Here is a 26,154-nt window from a genome sequence, read left to right as displayed (position 1 = left end):
TATCATTTTTATAATAGGAAATTAATGAGTATTGTTATTCTCTAAGAATGAGAAAATATAGTGTATTGGGGAAAGTTTTAATTATTCTGGTAATGGATAAAATATGCAAATCCTTCTAATATTAGAAGAAATAATTTTTTAAAAAATCAAACCATTTGTTGAATGTTTTTAATCTGTAAAACCGTATGTTTTCAAATAGCAGACTAAATCAGATATATTAGACACTATCAATAAACATGGGTGACCTAAACTTAAACTATTAAAAGAAAAAATGATTTTCTAATTGACTCATAAAACAAAACTCTACCTAGTACTATTTACAAAAAGAAAATACAACTACAACTAAGTGATTAAGAAATATTAAAACCAAGAGCCTGACCAAAAGTGTGCATGTAGATGCAACCAAAAACAAAGCAGGCATCATATTTTTTATCTAAGTAGAATTCTGGCCAATTTGCATTAAACTATACTAACAAGGATACTTAAATGTGATTTCTAATATTACAATGTAATATTACAATGTTACAATGTAATATTAGTTTGCAATTGCTAATATTACAATGTAATAAATGATACTACATTATGAGTATATATGCCCCAAATAGATTGACATAACAACCAAAACAAAAGGCAAACTATAGCTACATAAGCAGTAAGAGATAGTAGTCCAAGTAAAACCATAAAAGGATGTGGAGAACTAAATAACATATTTAATAAGTTAACCCTAATTGGTATACATCAGACTGTGATGTCCTTTCTCAATAACAGAACTGAAATGTGCCCTACTAAAACACTACCTTCAGAAACTTCCCTACATCTAGATCTAGCCATGTGACTAAGCTCTAACTAATGAGGTTGAAAAAGTACTTCTGGGACATCTCCTTAGAAAGAAAAGGCAGACCCTTCTTTTCCTTCCTTATCCAGAACAGAGGAATATTGTGGCTGAGCTTTAGCATTTTCTTGGCCCATGAAACTAGGACATGTGAATTGTGAATGTGAAAGATCTGAGCGTATAACAACTTTGTGAAACTACCACACTAGCCCTGGGCTGCCTAATTCTAGCTGGGTTTTTTTTTTCTTGAAAAAAAATTCCTTATGTAGTTACATTGTTATAATTGGGTCTCTGTTATATGTATCTGCACCTAACCCTGATAGAGATAAAACTGCAAGTTGAGAATGCCCAAAGAACATTCACCAAAATTGACCATATATTTTAGGACATACACATACACAAACCAAACTCAAGGACACAGATGGAGGGATTAGCCTAAAGCAGGAGAAGGGTCATCTGAGACTAGAAGGAGACCAGGTGCATTCACAGGTAAGTCTATAGATGTTGGGCAGAAAGTCAAGGGCTTTTCCCTCCTTGATCACCTCAATTTTTTCTATGAAATAGAAGCCAGAAACGTTTAAAAAGTTGGGGGGGAACATGAGGTTAAAGAGGTTTGCATGGTTAGAATGCCACTAGGGGATACGAGAGAAAATTGAAAAGGAACAGGCAAGATTTTTGGTGTTTTTGTTTTGTTATCACTGTTCTACAGATTTAGAAACCAAATTTTTATTTTTTGGCAAGTCCTGCCATGTATAAAAAGAAAAAGACAATGGTTAGGTTCAGAGGCTCATCAAGTTGGAAAATTGGTCTAGACACAAAGTAAACAAACATGCACCCTTTTCAGCTAAGAGCTGGGAGCTGGGAAGCAAGAATCAGATTTGTATATCTCAGCTAACATGTATGTTGCAAACCAGATCCCTGCACATCAAGGACTAATGCCTCTCATTTTAGGAAGAAAGATTAAACAACTCAAGGTTAAAATAAACTTAAATAAAACTAACAATGTAATAAAAGTCCCTAGTTTATGCCTTTATGCGTATCTCCTACTAATTTTTCAAATTAATAAAATAAATATAATACTAACAAATATGAACACTAGCTTCATAGGAAAAACAAGAAGTTTCATAAGGAGCTAGCAAGAAAAGCACCTAAGGATATTTTGTGAGGCTTAAGAGAGCATCGCCACCTGGTGGTCAATTGGTGGTAACAGCAGTAAAATAGGAAAAGGAAACAGGCAGTCTCTGTCACTGATGTACACTGCGAGCCCAAAAGCCTTGGATAAAACTAATGACCGAAAACGTCAAGGGCTTAGTTTCCAATTTAATAGGATAATAGAAGATGTTCTTTAAAAGAATGTTCTAGACTCAAGATTTGAGATTTTAATACAATACTCTATGTAGCACAGAAATCCTTTCTACAAAATCCTTGAGTTATGGTGTATTGCCTCTGTTACATATCTGTAGTGACGAGAAGCTTCTCCTCTGGGCCAGAGATTGTGAGCTTAAATTTAAAACGCTCTGTGTCCTTTAACCAGTAAGTCTAATTTTGCAACCTGATGCAACATAGAAAAACTCTATGATGTATTCTGTAGCCTGACTTCAAACATACCTCTCCTGTTTTGCTCTTCTCTGCTATGAATACACCCTTTTCTCCAGCCGAGTGGATTTCTAGACCCCTTGCATCCAGACCTTGCAGATATACTTTGATTTCTCAATGTCCGTTTTTCATTGCAGTGCCCAGAATAAACCCAACTGTCTCAGATGTAGCCTAACCAGCGGAGTATCGGCCCTTCTTTTACTGCTCCCCGTATTTACCTTACAGATTTTAGTAGCTGTGTCACACTTTAGTTCATATATTTCAGCTGAAATTTATTCCTACAGCTCTGTGTTATATGGTGACCACTAAACTAAGGGCTAGTATACACTGAGGAGATTTAAGGACCAACATTTACTTTTGAAAGTATGTCCCTAACCTCAGCTAACTCTGTTCTACAAACTTTCACCATAAACTTAACAATAAAAGAGGGGCAATAAAAAAATACCTTCATGATAACTAGAAGAGAATGATAAAGCATAAAGTTTTTGACAAATTTTGCTGCTCAGACCAGACTCCTGTTGGTGACAGAGTCACATAGCAGGAGAGTTCAAGTAGGGTCTACTGGAGGGACCCCCAAAACTTTTAGTTATGTTCTGGAGGGTGGTCCCCTTGTAGTACAGGATTCTCTCCCTAGGTGTGTGTTCTGGGAACCCATCTGTAACAGTGTACCAGCTGGCATTGTTGTGAGAGGCTGCATTCAGCTTCAGGGAGGTTTTTTTAAGGTTCTTTCAACACATTTGCCCATTTCATGAATGGGGACTTATGAGCACACCTGCCCACACCATGCAGTTTTGACAAAAAATGGGATGACCCCCATGTCCCACCCTCCCTATTCACTCAATCTTTCCCCAAGCAACTTTTTTTTTGTTTCCCTGGATGATAAAAGTCCTCAAAGGGAAACAATTTGCCGGCATGGAAGAGTGAAACAAAAAAATGGCAGAAGCATTAAAAGACATCAAAATCGACAAGTTTAAAAACTGTTTTGAGCAGTGGAAAAAATGTTTCTATAGGTGTATCGCATCAAATGGAGAGTGCTTTGGAGTTGACTGAACTTTAAACATGTAAGAATAAATACATAAGTTTTATAAGTAAATCTGGGTTTTTTAGGGTCCCCCTGGTGTATGCTGCTACTTGAACTGGGAGTGGGTGGCCAAGGAGAGCCTTTGGGTCTCTATGGCCTGGCCTGTGTGGCGATATAATAAAGCAAATGAGGTTATTTACAGTGGTAAAGGCTATTGAAGTTTTTTTCTGAGAAGTGTCTAGACAAGGCAGATAAAGGCTAAATGTTGTTTTGGTAGTAGCAGCTTGGGCAGGCTACAGCAAAATAGGGTCACACCACATAGAGCAATGCCATCGGTAACTCTGGACAGATGCTTAATAGAGTCCACTATTAAGTCTCTGTTGATAGTGTTCACTATAACAAAAATTTTCAATCTGATTTCTTCTTTTCACATTTCTCAGGATAACATATGTGCCCATATGAATACATGACACAGATGGGATGAGTCAAACCATTCTTACTATTAACACAGAAAAAGAATCATTAAATCTATATAAAGATAATTTTAGCTATTATGTAAGTGGCTACATATAAGAATCTATGTAAAATAAATAGCATGTGAAAAAAATTGTATTAGAAAGCAAATAATCACCAGCCAATTTATTTCTGCCTATGATTACAATTTAGCCTTACTATCTTTTATTTTTATGTTTCAGGGACATTGAAGGCAACCATATCCACAATTTAAGAAATATGACTTTTATGTCCTGCAGTAATTTAACTGTTCTGTAAGTAATGTTTTATACTTTTCAAGTAATGTTATATCTCTTTACAAATGAAATGAATCACTCATGTGACCAGAAACTAGCATAAACATGCATGATAATTATGGCAAATGTTCACTCTCAACTTGAAGTTTTTTGAAACTGAAGCACAGGGGCAAAATTACTCAAGTTCAAATTAAGAGTAACCACAGAGTCACAATATACATAAATCAGCACAAATGCAATATATGTTTGAGGTCTGTTTTTCTCAGACTTAAGGAATACCCATTTAAATGGAAAGAAATTCTCATGGACCACCTAGAATCTACCCTTGGATCTACACTTTGAAAAAAACACTAAGTTTAAGTCTTAATCTATAAGAATATTTGCTCTTTACAAATTATTACTGCAAAGACTGTGGGCACAAAATAATTACAATCAAAATTTTTAAAGAGCACTGCAGAATATTCAACCTTCTGAGTGTGCAATTGTGGACACCAGGATAAAGCTTAGAATGTTATTGAGTATAATGTATCCTTATGCCTCTCTGGCCTATTTTAAAATCACATTCCTCTTCCATGAAAGTAAAGGATTCTGGAGCTTCCTTTAATATAAAAATACATTTATATTATTTTCCATTTATTTAAACTGCCTAATTTTGGGTTTATTTTCCAAGACGGTGTTTTTTTTTCAAGTTGTGGGTTGCAACTCACAGTGAGTGATGAAAACAATGTAGTATGTTCTTACCATTATTTCTTTACAAATAAAGTTGAATTGAATTGAATAAAAATATTAGAGTGCAATTCAGGTCATTAAATGTATTGTTTCAAGAATCTTGGATTATTTGGTGGTATTTTATGTCCCTAAGTAAAATGCATTTTTTCACTGTAGGGCTACCATAGAAAAGTTTGAAAACCATTGTACTGAACACATAGGACCCCTGTGCATAGGCAATGCCACAGCAGCAACTGAAACAGCAATAATTTTTCTCCAGTTACACATCCCATCACAATGGATTCGAGGCTCTGAACTATTTGACCACTTCTGCAGTGAGTTCAGCAGTCTTCAGAGGGAGGATGTTCCATGTCAACCGTGCAAAATAGTTCATATTGATTGCCCAAAGGAAACCAAATTCACCTAAAGAATATACACCAAATATATACCCCCCAAAACTTAGAACTTCTCTTTCACTCTACTTGTTTGTTTTTCAAGAAACCTCTGCATGAAGAAATTATTTATGAGTTTCCTCTTGGCAAGTGCTTGTGCTTTTCTGCTCCAGAGATATTGGGAGGAGGTGGTAACGGTTTCGAGTGCTGGGAGGAAATAAATCCTAAAGGATGGGATGAGGCCAATTTCTAAGCATGTCACACAATGTTTAAAGAACTGGAAATCCTTTGACTTGTCTGTGTTAGCTCATACACCTGAGATCCGTGCAGAAATGAACTGTCAAGGGTTCTAGTCATTCCACATTCCAAGTGAGAGATCTAACTTGGTCCAGCTTAGATTACACTTCCTTAGACAACTGCACCCGAAATTACATCAACTACCCAATGTATATGAGTGCCGTCATCCGGCGGGTATTTTGTTAGACAGACATGCTACATCTACTGAAGAGGCTCCCTATGCTCTAGTTGTATGATAGTTAGTCTGTTCTCAAGAGTTGAGATTTTCACTATTTCCCTTGCAAAGTTCTTCCCTATTTCACTTTAAAATTTGAATGTTTTATTTTTATCATTATGAATAGATTTGGAAATTTAAGATTTTTATATAATTGCCTTTGTTTTTGCAGACTGTTAACCTCCTTTCTAATAACTCATTTATCAGCTCCCTCAAGAAGCTACAGTGTGTTTCTTTTTACTTTCAGGGTAATGGGAAAAAACAAAATTAATCACCTTAAGGAAAATACTTTTGCACCCCTCCACAAACTAGATGAATTGTAAGTTTGATTAAATATATTGATGAAACTTTTCTTTCTACTGTTTTTAATTCATACTTGTTACACTTATCTGTTGTTATACATGAAGAAATAGTTATTATCTCTTTTCTTAGCATAATTTATATACACCTTGAGCCATGAAGGAATTCCGAGAGCTCATTAAAATGTGCATTAAAGAAAAATGTAAGATAGACATTTGAGGAAAGTGAGGTAAAGGAAACATAGATGCAGAGAAAGAATAAAGTTAGGGAAAATTTAGTAAATAAAATACATCCTACACCACTCTATTCTACTGCTAGAGGGACCCCAAATTTGTTTTTAAGTTTCCTAAAGAGTTAGGATTCAGAGATCTTTAAAATAAAAAGACTTTACTTTGCTGATTCTGAAACCAAAGAATAATCTTTGATTCATAGAGAAATTGGATACTGCTGTGGGTAACATCCCAACCTACAATAATGAAAGGGAGAGATAAATTAAGTGGTCCTTTCATATGTCGCTTAGGATCTAGGCCAACCGTATCCCATTACATGATTTATGATGTAAGAACTATATGTCAGAATTTGCTCTGATAGCCAGCACTCCCACCTGAAACTGTTGAACATGATATATGGAGTTTTAATATTCTAGTGGACCGCTCTAAGTCTGTTTTTTACATTGCCTCACTAACACGACCCATATTTTACTTGGCTTCCCACATAGGGAACTGGAATTATGCCACCACTTTTGCTTAAATATGAAGCAGGCAGATTCGGTTTATTAGTAGTCTTCTAACTGGGAGTAGAAAGAATAGCTGGTCCCAATACGTTGTATACCTGAAAGTAATACAACATGGTATACCAACTCTACATTAATAAATTTAAAAAAGAGAAGAGCTAGTTGAAAATTAAGCTAGATACCAGATACCCAAGATGAACAAGTATAGTTTTCGTACTCAAAAAACTCACATCTTTCAGAAGAGGAGCACATATATAGAAACAGTTTTAATACGATGTTACATATGCTGTTGTATTATATGTGCTATATGCACTGTTGAAAGAAGTGTGCATGGGTAGTTTATGGGAGAACAGAGGAGAGAACACCTATATCCTGCCCAAGGAGTGTATAGTATCCAGTGCGTATCAACTGTGAAAGAAATGTGCTCTTGAAAATCCACTTCAATTTCAAAATCATAATAAACCCAAGCAAAATTAAAAATTAAAGCTCCAAACTGTATTTCTACTCCACCATGGAAAGAAGAAAGGGGGGTAAGAAGGAAGGAAAAAAAAAGAGGCACAACACATACATCAATTGAATTAGAAAACTGTACCTATTAGGACCAGGTCAAATGCCATCAAGTATTTGTCTCTGAGGGAGTAATGAAATGAGATAAAATATTTGTATCATTTCATTCCCTTTTTAAAAACTTTTAGACATCTGATAATTAATATAACTCCATAGCATTGTTAAAGGTGGTATAATGGTTTACTATTCAATTATAGAACAATAAATAAAGTCTCAAGAAAATAACATAACTTTTGCAATTATTTCCCTAGGGATTTAGGAAATAATAAGATTGAAAGTTTTTCACCACATGTATTTAAGAATCTGAAGGAGCTCTCAAAATTGTAAGACTGATACTAATTTTGTCACTTCGTTTCTTAATTTCTTTTCTGTTTTAAGTTGTGATAAAATATGTGCAAGATAAAATTTACAATTTTAACTATTTTTAAGTGTAGAGTTTAGTGGCATTAACTACATTTACATTATTGTATAATCATCACCACCATCTACATGTAGAACATTTTTATCTTCCCAAACTGAAACTCCATGCCTGTTAAACAATAATTTCCCAGACCCCCATACACACCAACATCCACCACTTTATGTACTGTCTCTATAAATTTGACTATCCTAGCTACCTCACATAGCCATGGAATCATACAATATTTGTCCTTTCATAACTGGCTTATTTCACTTAGCAGAATGTTTTCAAAATCCATCTATGTTGTAGCATGTGTCAGAATGTCTGAATATCCTTATTGTAAATACTAGTAATTCATTAATTATTTGTATTTCATTTTATAATTAATGAATTAAGATTATTTTATTACAATAATAATCTACTGTGTGTATATACCACATTGTGTTTATCCATTCATCCATGATGAACATTTGGATTGTTTCGACCTTTCAGCTATTGTGATTTATGTTACTATGGGTGTACAAATTTCAATTCAAGACCTTGCTTTCAATTCTTTTCTGTATATACCCTCAGAAGTAGAGTTGTGAGATTATACGGTAATTCCATTTTTAATTTTTTTAGGAAACTCCATACTGTTTTCCATAGAAATCACACCATTTTACATTCTCACTAGCAATGTACAATGGTTCTGATTTCTCCACAACTTCAATGACACTTTTTATTTTCTATTTTTTTGATAACAACTAACCTATTGGATATGAAATGGTAGCTCATTGTGTTTTTGATTTGCATTTCGTTAATGATTAATGGTATTAAGTATCTTTTAATTTGCTTATTCATTTATCTTTTTGAAGAACATTTATTCAAATCTTTTATCCATTTTAATTGTTTTTTTGTTGTCATTCTTGAGTTGCAGTAGTTCTTTATATATTTTACATATTAAACTCTTTTCATATATAATATGCAAATATTTGCTCCCATATTGAAGGTTGCCTTTTCACTCTGTTGATAGCTCCCTTTGATGCTCCAAAGTTTTTAATTTAGATGTAGTCCAGTTTTTTCATTTTTGCTTTTGTAGCCTGTGCTTTGGTGTTGTATGCAAGAAATCATTGCCTAACCCAATATCATTAGTGTTTTCCCAAAGATATTCTTGTAATAGTTTATGGTTTTAGTTTTTATATTTAGGTCTCTGATCCATTTTGAGTTAATTTTGTAAATGGTGTGAGACAACAATTTTCAACCATTTTCATCTCATCTCACATACAAACTAATTGCTAAAATTCTGCAGCACACCAAAAAATATATATCTTTTGCAGATCTGACAAAAATTAGGTATAATTTTGATTTATTCACACTGAACAGCCATTGTTGTATTGGCTATTGTTATTTTCTTAATTTGACTATCTAAGGGAAAAGAGGTCAGTGCCCCTGACTAAATAATCAGGTATCACATGTTTTAAAAATTCTTGTGAAACACTGGTTAAAGAAAGTTTTTGTTTTGGGTGCTGTTTTTTGTGGGGGGGGGGGGGTTGCATTTGGATATATATCTAGTTTTCCCAGCACCATTTGTTGAAAAGACTTCCCTTTCCCCATTGGACAGTCTTAGCACCCTTGTTGAAAATCATTTGACTATGTACAAAAGAGTTTATTTCTAGGGTCTCTATTCTATTCCACTGTCTATACAGAGGTGGGCAAACGTAGGTTTACAGTTGTGAGTATGTCAAACATGGCTTATCCTCCTCTTATTATTTATTAATTACTATATTATTCATTTGTATTACAACTGTAAACCTCCTTTCACCTACCCCTATATATCCATCTTTATGACAATACCACATGGTTTGTTTACTGTAGCTTTGTAGTAAGTTTTGAAATTCAGAAGTGTGAGACCTCCAACTTGGTTCTTTTTCCAGCTTATTTTAGCTATTCAGGATCCCTTGAGATTTCACATGAATTATAGGATTAATTTTTCTATTTCTGCAATATATATTGGTATTTTGCTAGAAATTGCACTGAATCTGTAGATTACTTTGGGTAATAGTGACATCTTAACAATGTTAAGTCTTCCAATTCATTAGCACAGAATTTATTGATGTCATCTTTAATTTCTTTCGGTAACATCTTGTTTTCAAGGTATAAGTCTTTCACAAACTATATTAAGTTTTTTTCTAAGTATTTTGTCCTTTTGATGCTGCTATAAATGGAATTGTTTTCATAATTTCATTGCTGGATTATTCATTGTTAGTATACAGAAATGTACTTGATTTTTGTGCATTGATTTTGTATTCAGGAATTTTGCTTAACTTATTAGTTATAACAATTTATGTGTGTTCATATGTGTATGTATGAAATCTTTAGGGTTTTCTACACATAGGATCATGCCATCTGTGAACAGAGATTTTACTTTTCTCTTTCCAATTTGGATGCCTTTTATTTCTTTTTCTTGCTTAATTGCTCTAGCTAGGACTTACAGTACTATGTTGAATAGAAGTGGTAAAAGCAAACATCCTTGTCTTGGTACTGTTTTTAGAGAAAATGCTTTCAACCTTTCACCACTGAGGATGACGTTGACTGTGAGCTTTCATATGTGGCCTTCATTATGTTAAGATAGTGTCCTTCTATTCCTACCTTGTTGAGTTCACTTTTGTTTCTTTTATAGGACTCATTCTTCATTGTCATTCTTCCTCTCTTCTTTCAGTAATCACCAACCCCCAGCAGCGTCCCCTCCCCCACATAACTAATGGGCTAACCTAGAAAAAATTTCTTAAAAAGAGAGCTTGCCCTGAGAAGATCCCTTTAATCAATATTTTCTTGTTTCAAGGTGTTGTTTTACAAAGATTCTGAAGTTTTTCACATTTAAATTCTGGGGTACTACCATTCTGATCTACCTTTTTTTTTTGCTAGAGCCTTTTACTTTTCACTTTATGCCTCACAAATTGCTGGTACAACATACCACTCTTTGACATATAGTTTATGTCAAAAAATATTTCATGTGACTCCATTAATTCAACTTTTGACTAAATAAGATGATATTTGTCTATTATTCATACCACATCTGATCCTAAGCAAAATGCGAAGTAGGTGTGGTTTCTCTCTTGACAACTCCACCTCCATGCTCGTGTTTTAGTGCTCACTCATTCTTTTCTCCTCCTTCTCTCTCTCTCTCTCTCCCCCTCTCTCTCATGCATGCACACACACACACACACACACACACACACACAATCGTAGAGTACTTAATAAAAGCCAGGAACTATTTTAAGTGTTTTGTTTCCATTAATTTATTTAAATGTTTAATGTATCCTAAGAGGCATGTGCTATTACTGTGCTCTTATTGTTAATGTATAAAAGTAACCCAAAGTCAACAGATATACTTTCTCTCTATTTAAGCAGTTTCTAGAAATGACTTATTGCTGCCTATTTTAAAAACAGGAATCTTTCCTATAACCCAATCCAGAAACTTCAAGCAAACCAATTTGATTCTCTCATCAATCTCAAGTCTCTGTAAGTATATGCTTATGGGAACGTTTTACCATGGAATTGTTATTTGTATATTAATAGCTAATAAATTATCTAAAATAATATTGATAGAAACTTTTAAATCACCTTTACTCCCAGGATATTAGTTAAGCTCCACAAAACCATGTGAGATGAGTGTCTGTTGAACTATAAACAGATAGCTATTAACTTTATCTTATATATGTAAACTATAAATTAGATAATGATTAATCATTTTCTATTTTTCTATAATCACCTTGAGCTTATATTGGATTGGTTGCTTTGATCCTCTGAAGGCATCTACACATATGCATTTCTCCATTGGTACTGGATTTCTAGGAATTTATATATCCATCTTTATTCCAAGATAGAATATCGTGGGTAATATAAATCATTTCTTTCACCACACAAAAAAAATCTGTTAGGATCTGAGAAGTGCCTTAAAAGATAAGCTTTGCTCCATTTAATTTGTGTTCCCTCAGTAAAATGACATTTTATTAGAAAAAAACTCTTACTTAAAAATTATTAGAAATTTTTTCAAAAATGTAATACTCCTCTATTTTAATGTTGTCTAAAAGATAGTGCTTGTTCATTTATTCCACAAATATTTCTTGAGTAGTTATTATGCACAAACTGTTGTGCCATGATCTATGAGCATCCAAAAATGCAAATGAGGGAGACAGATAGGGGAAGATGTGTGTAACTAACAAGATCGGAAAGGGGTCGGGAAAGGGCCTGGGACAGGCTGAGTGTGAGTGTTTGGTTCAGAGTACATGTTAACTAACAGCATTTTATTAAGTCGTCCTTCACAAAAACTCATTTTAGTATACCCTGTATAACATGCAATTTTGATAACTAATTTGATATTTTTAGCAGCCTAGAAGGAGTTGAAATTTCAAATATCCAACAAAGGATGTTCAGACCTCTTATGAATCTCTCTCACATGTAAGCAGACGCTTTTCTTGTTCTTCACCTTGATTTCAATTGTTATGTTTCCACACGTGTTGTGCTAATACATCTGCACCCAGCGCATGCAATCTATTAACATTTTCTAGTGACTAACTTGCCTAAACAATAATGAACTCTTAAGTGTTAATAATTGAACAGGGTGCTATTTAGTTTTTCATGGTTTGGTAAAATCAAAGGAGACGTGTGAATGTCGGAGAACTGGAGTGTGGAGGGCACCCACTCGGTCTGGTTGAGTTCCCCTCAGCTCTGATACCATTCATAAATATGGATGTTCGCCCAGTGAGCTGGTACTACGGACACATACTGAAAGCACTACCAAATGCAGAAGTAGGAATTTATATAAGCAACACAAAGTCATTACAGATGCATAATTGCTGTACGTGGAGGAAGCTAAAATTGCCCACAATGTCAAGGTGTGACTGAATTAACTATGTATGGATACAATGGTAAACTTTAAAAAATCTTTTATTCAAACAGAGTGTCTCATCATACCATTCATTACACGCTTTAGAAACACTCTCTTTCATTGAATGCAGTCTTGTAACAGGAATTAAAATGATTACCTTGCCATGATAATTCTCAATAACTTAGAAATTGTCATATAAGCCACCACCACTCTATAATCTTACTTACAATTTAAATCTAACACAGGACACTCTTTTCATTTTACATAATTCTTCAGATACAATGTCTATAAACGTTTCATTGGTTCCACACAACAGAAAACACTTTGACTAACATAAGCAAACCAGAGTGAATTGGAAGAAAATGGTGTAGCTCACAAAACCCAAGAAACGACGACTCAAGGAATAGACCCGAATTGAGCAGAAACCATGGCGATCTGGGGATGCAGGCAGCAAGAGTTAAACAACTTCCTATAACTGCCAAGCTTTCATCTTGTATTGCTGCAACTCTTTATACTGTAAAGATCATTTGTATTTTTGCCAGTGTACATGGCTTTAGAGACAAAAAGATATCATTGTATCCCAATGTCTGCATTTATTAGAAAATTTCCTAGCTCATCTCCTCCTGGTAATACTAATATCTACCTCATGGAGTTGGAGAATTTGTTCCTGAAACCTACAAGATACTTACCAAATAGTGTTGGTGTTGGTGGTAACACAATAATGTCTGGTAACCCAGGTGATGTTTTTATCAACAAGGGAGGTCTTTCTATTGATGAAACAACTCAGTCAATGAATATGGACCAAAATCGAATTGAGATAGGCATGCTGGCCAGTAGTTACAGAGCACATACCGAAACTCATGTAACAGAAAAGCCGTGGAAACACGGAGCAGAACGCACCTAGCTCTCTCTTCCCCTGAGTGTTAGAAAGCAAGATCAGTCACAGCAACGACAGGAGCCACGTAACCGTGCATTTACACTGAAAACAAACAAACAAAAAAACAATAAAGCTTCCCTTGAAGGAGTCCCTTGATCACACGCTAACAGTTTATTTATAGTCTAAGACGTGTATAAGACTTGGATATTCGTTATGCCTATTTGCTGCTCTCACCCACATGTTCTTTTACAATAAAGTCAAATTAATGAAAATTAAACTTAGGTTAGAGCTTCGGTGTTTTTAATGTTTTACATTCCTCTGAGTTTCATATTAAGACATTTTCTTTTTACTGAGAAAATGTAAAAAATAAATATTAATGGATAGTGAGACTGAATTAATTTAGAATCTTATTTTTACCTTCTCTTCGCATGTCAGCTATTTTAAGAAATTCCAGTACTGTGGATATGCACCACATGTTCGCAGCTGTAAACCAAACACCGATGGAATCTCATCTCTAGAGAATCTCTTGGCAAGCATCATTCAGAGAGTGTTCATCTGGGTTGTGTCTATAGTTACGTGCTTGGGAAACATCTTTGTCATTTGTATGCGACCTTGTATCAGGTCAGAGAACAAGCAGCATGCCATGTCAATCATATCTCTCTGCTGTGAGTATCCCCTGATTAAAGAGGAATTACAGTTTCAAAATATACAAAAGCAGAGTTATTAGAAAATAAGTAAACAAGGGCAGAATTATGAGATTTTAAAATGTTCCCCTTTTTGCTTATATGTTGCTTTCACGTTCACTGCAATTAAAATAAAATTTGGTGATGAGAAAGAAAAGGTTTAAAACAAGAAAACTCAGTCACCTTACACAGATTAATGAAGCTGCCATTCATTACTTTTGTCTCATAAGGAAGTTTTTATTCATTCAAGTTTCTCCTCTGGAGGCATAATATATTATTAAAGCTGTAAAATCTTTCACTACATGTAAAACCGTTCTTGGTCACATTTTTACATCCACAGCTGATGTGGGGAATGGGAGACCCTAAAATGTGACAAAGATGTAAAAGTAGGAACTCAGAATCAGAGAGAACAAGCTTTCTTAGGCCATCTCTGTGTAAATAATTTAAGACCCCTAAAATTGTACTGACTGCAGAGCATGTCATAATTACTCATGTCTTCTACATTAGCACTTTATTACAGCAACTTCTGGATTATTTTCTCTGGGATTTTGGGAGATGTCTTTAGCTTGTTAGGCTGGGAGAATTTCAGTGGAAGAGGTGAACCAAATAATAACATCCCCATCTTAGTCTCTAGTACAATGCTCAACGTAATTGCATTTTATTCATTTACTCAACACTTTTAGGTGATGGGCTAGAACAAAAACAGAAAAAGCAAGATCCCTGCTCTCACAGACTTATGTGTTTATGGAGAATAGAGAAATGATTACTTTTTAGCTGTAAAGGACACTGTAAGAGTGGTTATCAGCGAGTTGATGAAATCCTCACCCATAAATGAATTCTTAGAATAAAAACTAGCTCCCACAAGGTAGAAGAAACTTGGATATTTTTGCTAAAATATTAAATATATGTATATAAAAGATTATATATACCCAAATGTTAATCAATTGATTTTATCAATAATTAATCGATATAAATGATCAATCTATTGATAATTCTTACTGGTGATTAATCAATTAATCAGTTGATAATCAATTGATAATATCTTATTGATAATTGCATTATACCTATTTATTTATCTAAATTTGTGAAATTTACTGATCCCTATAGGTGCCGACTGCCTGATGGGAATATATTTACTTGTGATTGGAGCCTTTGACCTAAAGTTTCGTGGAGAATACAACAAGCATGCACAACTGTGGATGGAGAGTTTTCATTGTCAGCTCATGGGCTCTTTGGCCATTCTGTCTACAGAAGTATCAGTATTACTTTTAACATTTCTAACATTGGAAAAATATATATACATTGTGTATCCTTTTAGATATTTAAGACCTAGAAAATGCAGAACAATTACAGTGCTGATTCTCATTTGGATTATTGGAATTATAATGGCTTTTGTTCCATTGAGCAATAAGGAATTTTTCAAAAACTACTACGGCACCAATGGAGTATGTTTTCCTCTTCATTCAGAAGATACGGAAAGTATTGGAGCCCAGATTTATTCAGTGACAATTTTCCTTGGTAAGAAATTCTGTATTATGAGCCCTTTCATACAAATGTTACAATAAATCACTACATGAACCTCATCATACCTTCTAATGTTTACAGATTTTTTATTTCAGGCCTCCCAGCCAGTTTTTCTCATTGACATTGGGGATGAATTCTATCAGAATCCCCTAAAAGATTTTTGAAAAAACTTCCTTTTATCATATAAAGTCCAACATGATACACCTTAAAAAAAGACAAGACACTGAACATTTGTATTTCATGCATTCGCCCTAGTAACACTAAGCAAAATATATTTTAAGTCTTTGCCTTTATAATGCAAACAAATCCAAAGTAGCCAGACAAGTCATTGGATTGAGTAGACATATAAGTGTTTTCTCTTATAAATTTTTTCAAAATATAACAATTAAATTATTTTTAAAAATACTAGAAAGATTAAGGCCCAAGATATTCACTGAATCACTGATCTCATTTTAATATGCCATTTGAAAATTAAACATTTCATCATTCTTCTTTACTTAAACAATACTTCAAATTTTTAAAAATTCATGATTTCCATGTACCCTACTAATTCTTATGAACAAAAAGCATGTCATGGTTTTTGTATCTTTGCTTTAATAATGTCAGCTAAGGATATGTTTATTTGTTTGTTTGTAAAGGATGTTTACACACATTAGTAATAATCTTTGTGTTCTAAATAGGTATTAACTTGGCGGCATTTATCATCATAGTTTTTTCCTACGGAAGCATGTTTTACAGCGTTCATCAAAGCACCATAACAGCAACTGAAATAGGGAATCAAGTTACACAAGAGATGATCCTTGCCAAACGGTTTTTCTTTATTGTGTTTACTGATGCGTTATGCTGGATCCCCATTTTTGTACTGAAATTCCTTTCATTGCTTCAGATAGAAATACCAGGTACAACTTTTTTCTTCTTTCCATAAAGAAATAACGTATCTGTTTCTACAGTGTTCCTCTAAGAAAGAAAGTTAAGATTTTTAACACTAACTCATTTCAAGAATTGTAAGTTATATGTGCTTTAGGTTCCCTTCATCAATAAAATGTTTACTGGAAGCTGTTCAGTTCTTTCCATAAATGCCTAAAAGCATAACTACTATTGGAACCAAGGAACAATGACTCAAGTAAATTACACTCAGTGTGTTGAAATTCTGGTAATCCTATGCTTAAGGTGACCACAAGGAACCTAGGTCAAAATGATTATTAAATATTTATTTATTTCGGAAGGTAAGAAATTTTTCTTCCTGGAATACATAGCAATTCAAAGAACATTACCCCAGAGTATGTGAGGTGATAGAAGAAAACACAGTAACTCAGACATTCATACGACCGCGGTCATAGCAGCATCATTCACAATAGCCAAAAGGCGGGAAAAACCCAGGGTTCATCCATGGATGAAAGGATGAACAAAACATGTTATATACGCAAAATGTACTGCTATTCAGACTTAAAAAGGAAGGAAATTCTGAAACATGCTACAACATGGATGGACCTTGAAAACATGCTAAGTGAAATAAGCCAGTCACAGAAGAATAAATATTGAATGATTCCACTTCTAGGAAGTAACTAGAGGAGTCGAATTCATAGAGAAAGAAAGGTTGTAAATGGTGCAGTTAAGGGTTGGAAGGAGAAGGGAATAGGGAGTTACTAGGTGTGGAGTTTCACTTGGTCAAGATGAAAAAGTTCTGGAGATGCGGGGTGGCAATGGTTACACAATATGTGAAATGTACTTAATACACTTAAGGCTGATTAAAATGGTAAATGTTGTTATATGTACCTCACCACAATTTTAGAAATGTGCAAAATCCTGTTAATTGTATGTACAGTACAGTACATATTCATAGTTTTAAAAATTTATAAGTATAAATTTTTAATTTTGTCTTATTCCATGGTTGGTGATGATAGTATCTTACATTTTATAAGCAATGAAGAAAGATAGCATTAATTAAATTTTAATAAATATATGAGTAGTTGCAGATACATAACTACAGTTATTTTCTAAGATGTTAGTCAAAGGTGTTTTTATTGAAATAAATATTATAAATATTATAATGATTATAACATTAGTGAAAAGCCTAATTAATATTATAGTGAAAAGCCTAAAAATACATACCTATTTTTTAAAAATAAACGAAATAGTTGAAAAGAAATTTATTAAAGTATACATTCTGAGCAATACTATATGTACTATCTAGTATTTAAAACATTTCAAAGGTATGATTTAATACTAAACAAGTTTTTCCTAAAATGGAATCATATTAAAATATGTAACCACTTGAGGAAAAATGTTTCCACCTGATGGAATACTTTTCTGATGTGTTCTAGAAAAGCTATTTAGCAACAAACCCTGATTTTTTGAAGCAGCAACATTCTTCTCAAATACTGGCACCCTGGAAAGACATCCTGGAAACACAGACTGTCTTTAATTATGTGACATCAAATGGAAAAAAATAAAGACTCAAAAGGGGGTTGGGGTAGAAACAAGGAAAAGGGATTTCTATGACTAGCAAACATCCATAAATACGAAATCTATTTTTCCCTTCCAGGTACTATAACCTCTTGGGTAGTGATTTTTATTTTGCCTATCAACAGTGCTTTGAACCCAATTCTCTACACTCTGACCACAAGACCATTCAAAGAAATGATCCACCAGTTTTGGAATAACTACAGACAAAGAAGATCTATTGGCAGGAAAAGAAGTCAGAAAACACATGCTCCATCATTCATCTGGGTAGAAATGTGGCCACTGCAGGAGATGCCACCTAAGTTAATGAAGCCAGCTCTTTTCAGAGACTCCTATGAATTGTCACTAATTTCTCAATCAACCAGGCTCAATTCCTGTTCATAGCTGACTCTGAACTCCATTGGGGTGCTTCAAAATGGATTAGCCTAAAATGAATGCCACAAAATTAGTAATTTCTATTAATGGCTAAAATAAATTAGGGGAATCAATTATATTGATAATGTGTATACACTAGCACATATTTTGCATAGGAAATTTAAGAGAAATCTACTTCAAATTTATTCACTCTTTTTGCACTTCTTGAGTACCCTCTACGTGCATGGCACTGCAGTAAATTCCTGGAAGTAGTATAGAATGTTCTCAATGTTCAGTGTTAAACTGTGTTTACAAAATATACAAAGTCCACCTGCGGCTCTTAGTTTCAAGTAGAGCTTTGTCTGCCATGCATGTCAGCAAACATCAGAATCACGGACAGTTTGAACTAAGGAGTTAAGGTTTTGGAACACTCAATATAAAAGCATCAGAGAAAAAAATGTCTGATTGTTTGCAAAATACAGATATTCTGTTTTGAGAATTCATCTTAACTGTCTCAAGTCTCCATATACTTGAGAGTCGATATAATGTATTTATTGCTATGAACCCAATATAAACTCAAAACAGTACTTTTCTGCTACTTCCTGTCCAGTTTTCTTTTTTCTTTGAGAACTGCATATGGGGTTGGAAAAGGAGAAAGTGTTGATAAGGAGTGAATCAGAAAAGTTAGGATGAGGATAGACATTTAGATCAATGGAACAGAATTTGAGAATCCAAAAAGAAAACTTTCACATTTACAGTCAATTAATTTTCAACAAAATGCCAAGACAATCAAATGAAGAAAAAACAGTCTTTTCAGCACATGATGCTGGGACAACTCACATGTAAAAGAATGAAGTTTGACCCCTACCTTATACTGTATATAAAAATTAACTCAGCATAAATTAACAACCTAAATATAAGACATAAAACTCTTAGAGGAAGGCTCAGTCTTCAAGACCTTGGAGTTGGCAACTGATCCTTAGATATGACAGACAATAAAAGCATAAGCAACAAAAGGAAAAAATAAATTTCATCTAAATGAAAAATTTTTGTATATCAAGGGACATTATCAAAAAAGTGGAAAAAACTACCCACATAATGAAAGAAAATATTTAGAAATCATATATTTGAGAGGGCTTCTTTAAAGAACTCCTACAACTCAACAAAAAAGACAAGGAGCTGTATTACAAAAATGGGCAAAGGACTTGGACATTTCTCCAAAGATACACAAATGGCCAATAAGCACATGAAAAGATGCTCAACATTACAAATAACTAGGGAAATGCAAATCAAAACCACAACGAGATAACACATCACACTTACTAAGAGGGCCGTAATTTAAAAAATAACATGTTGGCAAGGATATGGAGATTAAAACCCCTTCCACATTGCTGGTTTGAAGGTGAAATGGTGCAGCCACCGTAGAAAAAAGGTTAGTGGTTCCTCAAAGGCTTATCACAGGATTACAATATGATCCAGCCATTTCAGGCCTGGGCATTACCCAGGAGTTGGAAACAGGCCTCAGACGGACACTTGCATGGAAATACCCATTTCGGCATTACTCACACTAGCCAAAAGATGGAGGAAAACCAACTGCCTATCAACTGATGAATAGATAAAATGCATACAATGGAATATTAGTCAGCCATAAAAAGGAATTAAGTTCTGACCCATGCTACATGATGAATGTGAAATAAACCAGAAAGGACAAATACTGTGTGATTCCCCTTGCATGAAATACCTAGTATGAGCAAATTCATAGAGACAAAAAGATTAGAGTTTGCTGGGGGAAGGAAGGTTGGAAGGGTGATACCTAGGAAGTGGAGAGTATCTTTTTGGGTGAAAGAAAAAGTTCTAAAATTGTTATATGGTGATGTATAAACAACTCTGCAATTATAGGAAAAACTATACATTTTAGACTGATGAATTTTATGGCATGGAAATTGTATCTCAATAAAGCAGTTACAAGGAAAAAGAAAGTAGAGCTAGAATGCACACATTCAGGAACCTAACTTCAGGAAGGAAAGGTCTTTACATACTTGTTTGCTCTAAAGAGAAAGCAGTTGTTATCAAGAGATGGATTTACCTTCTGTTTTGCACAGAAGCCAAACGAACATACTTTTGGCTCTATGAGCCAAACGGATCATACTTTTTTGCTAGTTATTCTTCTGGTCTCTGAGCTATAAGGGATTTTATGCTTTCATAAGTTGAAAACTTTAAAAAAATAAAATGTTTTCAGGTGGTTTTAAATATACCAGAAATGTCTGAAACATAAAAATACTGGAATCAAAAAATATTGAGTATATAGTTGTATAAATTTCTTTTGAAAATAATTTACCTGCAATATAACCCTATTAAAAATATGGGTTGCTTTGAGTCCCTTCTGTTCCTACTTGAAATGGTTCCAATTAGTCTTCTACATGAGAAATGTGACATACTTTCAATAAAAAGCAGAATACAGCCCTGGCTGGTGTGGCTCAGTGGATTGAGCATGGGCCTGTGAACCAAAGTGTCACCAGTTCAATTCCCAGTCAGGACACATGCCTGGGTTGGAGGCCATGTCCCCAGTAGGGAGTGTGCTAGAGACAACCACACATTGATGTTTCCCTCCCCCTCTTTTGCCCTCCCTACCCTTCTCTCTAAAAATAAAATCTTTTTTTAAAAAATCAGAATAGAAAGCTATTTTCTTTTTTAAAAAAAGATTTTATTTATTCACTTTTTAGAGAGAGGGTCAGGGAAGGAGAAAGAGAGAAACATCAATGTATGGTTGCCTTTTACACATCCCTGACCACTGGGGACCTGGCCCAAAACCCAGGCATGAGCCCTGATTGGGAATCCAACCAGCAACCCTTTGGTTCGCAGCCCACACTCAATCCACGGAGCTACACCAGCCAGGGCTAAAAAGTTAGTTTCTTAAGGTTTTATTTATTTTTAAAGAGAGGGAAGGAAGAGAGAAACATTGTTTAGTTGTCTTCTGCACATCCCCAACCTGTGACCTGGCCCAGAACCCAGGCATGTGCCCTGATAGGGAATAGAACCCACAATCTTCTGGTTCCCAGGCCAGCGCTCAATCCACTGAGCCCCACCAGCCAGAGCAAAAAAGCTACAATTCTGCTTGTAATATTCAATTCTCTAACTACTTAGACTATAATTTTTTAAAAGCCTACAAAAGTAGCCCTAGCTGGTGTAGCTCAGTGGCTTGAACACAGGCCTGCAAACCAAAGGATCGCACATTCAATTCCCAGTCAGGGCACATGCCTGGGTTCCAGGCCAAGTCCCCAGAATAGGGTGCATGAGAGACATCCACACATTGATGTTTCTCTCCCTCTCTTTCTCCTTCCCTTCCCCCTTCTCTCTAAAAAATAAGTGAATACAAACTTTTAAAAAAACAGCTTACAAAAGTAAAAGTACATTTAAATTATTTTCAAAGGTTATGTTAGGATTATTTATTAAAGAAGTATTACTGCTACTATTAAATAATGGAATGGAAAATTATTTTTCTTAAGCATATCTAGAAAAGAACTAAAGCAGTGATCATAAAGACAGGATAAAATATATTCCTACAAAAATTATGACTGTGACCTATGTCTGACAGTCTTAGAAATGCTGCGAATTTACAAAATATGCATATACTTCTAAAACTATCTTTTAGCATTGAAAATATTTTCAAATGCTTTTCTTGAAGCCATTTGGTTTCCTGTCTATTCAATTCATTCACTCTTCCATCCTTCCACCTCTCCAAAAAAGAGTAACCTCTATACAAACATAGATCTGAAGAAAATGTAGCCAAATGCTAACATTTATTAAATCTGTATGGTAGAAATGCACTGGTGTCCTTTAAATCATTCACCTATCCTGTTATGTTTGAAATACTTCAATAAAACATTTTAGAGTAATGGACCCAAAGAAATAGAAATAAAATTTGCTTTTAACAAGTTTATTTTTGTACATTTTAAAATTTCAATTTTCATGACACAGTAGGAAAATATTTTTCTAGTATCAAAATATGCAATTCTGTGGTACAGGTACATACTATATGTGTTATCTTTTTTTTTTTTAAGATTTTATTTATTTACTTGTAGAGGGAGGGGAAGGGAGGGAGAAAGAGAGGGTGAGAAACATCAATGTGTGAGAGATACATTGATCAGTTGCTTCTTCATGACCCCAGCTGGGGACATGGCCTGCAACCCAGGCATGTGCCCTGACTGGAAATGGAACAAGCGACCTTTCAGTTCTCAGGCCAGCGCTCAATCCACGAAGCCACATCAGCCAGGGCTGTACGTATTATCTTTAACTTAAAAAAATTATTCAAGAACTATGACCTAATAAGCTACACAAAACTATTCTTTGCCCATCCATTTGTTCCCTTTCATAGCCCCATTGTGGAGCTTTACAATACGGTTCTGTACACATCTCCATATCTAGAAAGAATTAAGATGCTGTATCAAAGATGTCCAGAGTTATATAGTAGAAAATTAATTGGCTTAATCATTGACACATGACACAAACCACTAGAGAGAGAGACAGAGACAGAGAAAGTAACAACATACAGAACAAATAGAACATTGTCAATAAAGTCAAATAACATGAAAATAATTACATCATTTAAATTTTTGCATTAAAAACAAAGTAACTTCTTTAAAATTATTATGTTTAGAATTTAGAATTATTGCTTACAAAGCTCCAAAAGCAACAGTACAGAACCATAATTATGATAAGGCACTTTACAGAGAGAAATCAAAGACCTAACAACATGAAATGTAAGAAATATTATCTACAGAAGCAGTTAACCTCAGAAATAAAAAGGGAAAAAATATGCATTCTTTCTGTACCTGTCTGTATTTTCTGAAGTAAAAAGCTTTTTTAAAAATTATCATAGAAGAGCAAAAAATAATTATTATATATTTTAAAAAGCTGTCATCAGTTAAAGTTCAAATCCGTGTAAATATTTGACTACAAATTTTTTTGAGAAACAATTATAACCTTCTTACTAAAAACAGGGAGAAAAAAATAGATTTTAATTATGTTGTCAACTCTTTTATCCAACCAACTTAGAGTGATTATGAGATACTGTTCTAGGTGCTGGGGATATGGGAGTAAGATACAATGTTCAGTTCTAGAGAACTTAGCCTAATGGAGCTGGATCTAACATTATAAAATGAAGCTGAACTTCAAACTCGGTCATACTTGGCATCTTCTTGCAAATCAAATAGAATAATGTTCTACCTAGTTTGCTATTAGGAACACTGTGGAATTGTCATCTACTGATGAAATTAACTTTCATGAAAGATTCTATAAAAGTTTAGACAGACTGTATTTAAGTTAAACAAATAGCCAGCATCAAAAACAACAACAGTAACCTGCTTTCACAGATTACTTTATTATTTATTTCAAGTAAATAAAACCAAGGAAAATTTCATTTTGAATATACAGAACTACTGGAGATTTTACTATACCTATGGTACATGTGCAAATATCATAAATGAGGAAGCAGGAGTTGTTTCACAGCCAATTCAGTTGTCAGGCTTCAGAGAATCATAGCCTTCTTTCAAGAGATCCCGCCATCTTTTAAGGAAGCGTGCATTTTCTGTACATTTGAAGGCAAGCTCTTCCACCTGAGCTGATACTGCAGATGTGGCTTCAAGAACTTTGGTTAGTGAAAATGCTGCCTGAAATTTTTAAAAAAGACAAACAATAGAATTTATTCATTAAACCCTCATCTCATTTTATAGTCTAAAAATAGCTTAAAACCTTAACTCCAATGCTGAAGTTATTTTCTTTAAAAGTAAAAAAACCTGCAGACTAAAACAGCAGCTCTTTCAGGGAAACTAAAATATTCTTTCATATGAAGTAAGCTAGAAAAATACCCATTATGTATGAGACATGACAAGTTGGTATTTTTTTTTTATTTGAAAACACACTGGAGTCTCTTTTGGCTCAACAAGGTTACTTGGACCCCTTGACACTTAGTACCAGAAGTATCTCAAGGACTTCCTAAGAAATTCTTACTGATATTTGGGTAACAATGGCATCGTTCCATCCCTCTACCTGTGAACACTTTAGACCATGAAAGTGTATAGACCAAAGAACAGATACTCTTAATCTGACAAATAAATCCAACATAATCAAAACACATGCAGAAAATACCGAACTTTTAGGGGGAAACTCACTTCTTGAATTAAATGTTTTTTTTCTACGATATAAAATAACACTTCCCAGATAACACATCTGCACTCATTCTACATATTCACTTGAAACCAGTCTTGTTCAGCAAAAATAGCTGTATCAGCACTTTGTGCATTTTTGTAAAAAACAAATATTTGATCCATGAGATGATCGAGTTCATTCCCCAGTTTCCAATTTATTCCACAAAGTTCTCCCAGGAGGATTACACCCTAAATACCTCATTCACCTGACCCACTCAAGCGTCCTTAAATACTGAAACTATGCCCATGCACCCCCCCACCCCCGCTCCCTCTGATGGTGTCTGTGTTAGGGTTGCAGCTTTTGTGCGCGTGCGCGTGTTATTTTCTGGAAATTCGAGATTCAACAGAAACCAATGGCCCACGCATTCTAGCAATCAGAGGGAGTAATCTTTGTCTAAGCCGTTAAAGAAACCAATCTGGACTACAGGGGCGGGGACTAACCCCTCCAAACTCGGTCCAGAGAAAAGAATGCCTGAAATAGACATTAGCATTGTCAGCTGGCTCTGGGCAGGTGGCCAACTAGAACAGCGGGCTCTTGAGCCCCACAGAGAGAAAAATCACAGCCTGATCCCAAGCATCCACAGAGGGAAAGAAGGGAGGATAACAGGGCGGACAGAGGCAGCACAAATCCTTGCAGCAGAGCTGCGTGGTTTCGGGTTACAGGGATGATTGAAACCAGGAGAAGCAAAAAGACTGAGTCAGGGGGCGGGTGGAGGAATAACCCCTAATTCCTCAACACTAAGTCTAAAGGCGGAATCCTCAGGGGGCAGAAGGAAGAGATGCGCCAGCCTGGGTGTACGGAATCCCAGTCCCTCCCTCCCCGGCCCCGCCGCGGTCCATCTTTCAACAGGAGCCAGTGGGGACGCTGCCCCGGGACCTGTAGGGCGACACTCACGTCTCCGATCTGCAACTCCACTTCCTCCAGCGGGTCCACTGTTTGGCCGCTACCCTTGCTCGGAATACGCCAGTCCAAACTCACTGGGACGCTGGGGGAAGATGTTGAAGAGGCGTCTGAAGACGAGGGAGAGAAGGAAGGCGGCGGGGTCTGCGAAGAAACCCGCACCTCTTCAGGATCTGCCATGGAGAAGGGCAGAGACTGCAGAACCCGAACTTGGCAGAACCGACACCAACTGTCTTTCAACCGCTCGCGCCCTAAACCCTGAGGCCCCGCCCCTCCCACCCGAAATCCTGCCCATTCCCCGTGTGGGTGTCCACCGAATACCGCAAAGATGGTTCTTTTTTTCCCGGACAGCCAATCGGATGTCAGTCAATTCACCCTTCGCAGGGCAGCTCACTGCTCCTGCGCAAAGCTCTATAGAGACTTCTGGAAGAAAACTACAACTTCCAGAATGCTATACGCATCGCTGC

The 26,154-nt window shown here is 35.2% G+C and overlaps 2 protein-coding genes across 6 annotated transcripts in view; one reads left to right on the top strand and one right to left on the bottom strand.

Annotated features, from left to right (window-relative positions):
* The window catches only part of RXFP1 (relaxin family peptide receptor 1), a 79,504-nt gene extending 59,937 nt beyond the window's left edge, over positions 1–19,567 (top strand). For 2 of the 5 annotated variants that reach the window (XM_036031961.1, XM_028521958.2), the window contains 9 exons: positions 4,145–4,216; positions 6,057–6,128; positions 7,661–7,732; positions 11,239–11,310; positions 12,178–12,249; positions 13,992–14,221; positions 15,347–15,757; positions 16,444–16,662; positions 18,309–19,567. In XM_036031961.1, the coding sequence (XP_035887854.1) occupies positions 4,145–4,216; positions 6,057–6,128; positions 7,661–7,732; positions 11,239–11,310; positions 12,178–12,249; positions 13,992–14,221; positions 15,347–15,757; positions 16,444–16,662; positions 18,309–18,610 (1,522 nt within the window). In that variant the 3' untranslated portion in view covers positions 18,611–19,567. The remainder of the gene's footprint in view (positions 1–4,144; positions 4,217–6,056; positions 6,129–7,660; positions 7,733–11,238; positions 11,311–12,177; positions 12,250–13,991; positions 14,222–15,346; positions 15,758–16,443; positions 16,663–18,308) is intronic. The other 3 variants (XM_036031959.1, XM_036031958.1, XM_036031960.1) reach the window with 3 other exon arrangements.
* Positions 19,568–22,879: 3,312 nt separating this feature from the next.
* On the bottom strand, positions 22,880–26,120 carry C8H4orf46 (chromosome 8 C4orf46 homolog). Its single transcript, XM_028520793.2, has 2 exons — positions 25,682–26,120; positions 22,880–24,249 (listed from the first exon to the last, which is right to left on the bottom strand). The coding sequence occupies exons 1-2, from the start codon at positions 25,865–25,867 to the stop codon at positions 24,094–24,096; spliced, it is 342 nt and encodes a 113-aa protein (XP_028376594.1). The 5' UTR covers positions 25,868–26,120; the 3' UTR covers positions 22,880–24,093.
* Between the last annotated feature and the right edge of the window lie 34 nt (positions 26,121–26,154).

The sequence above is a fragment of the Phyllostomus discolor genome, chromosome 8 (genome assembly GCF_004126475.2).
Source record: "Phyllostomus discolor isolate MPI-MPIP mPhyDis1 chromosome 8, mPhyDis1.pri.v3, whole genome shotgun sequence".
In the NCBI taxonomy this organism is placed as follows: Eukaryota; Metazoa; Chordata; class Mammalia; order Chiroptera; family Phyllostomidae; genus Phyllostomus; species Phyllostomus discolor.
The sequence above is the reverse complement of the archived record's forward strand: the minus strand, read 5'-3'. Positions and strand labels throughout refer to the sequence as shown.

Coding starts and splice junctions, on each gene's coding strand:
- C8H4orf46 (XM_028520793.2), bottom strand. CDS start 25,867: ATGGCAGATCCTGAAGAGGTGCGGGTTTCTTCGCAGACCCCGCCGCCT. Junction 24,250..25,681: donor TGGAGTTGCAGATCGGAGAC/GTGAGTGTCGCC, acceptor TAAAAATTTCAG/GCAGCATTTTCACTAACCAA.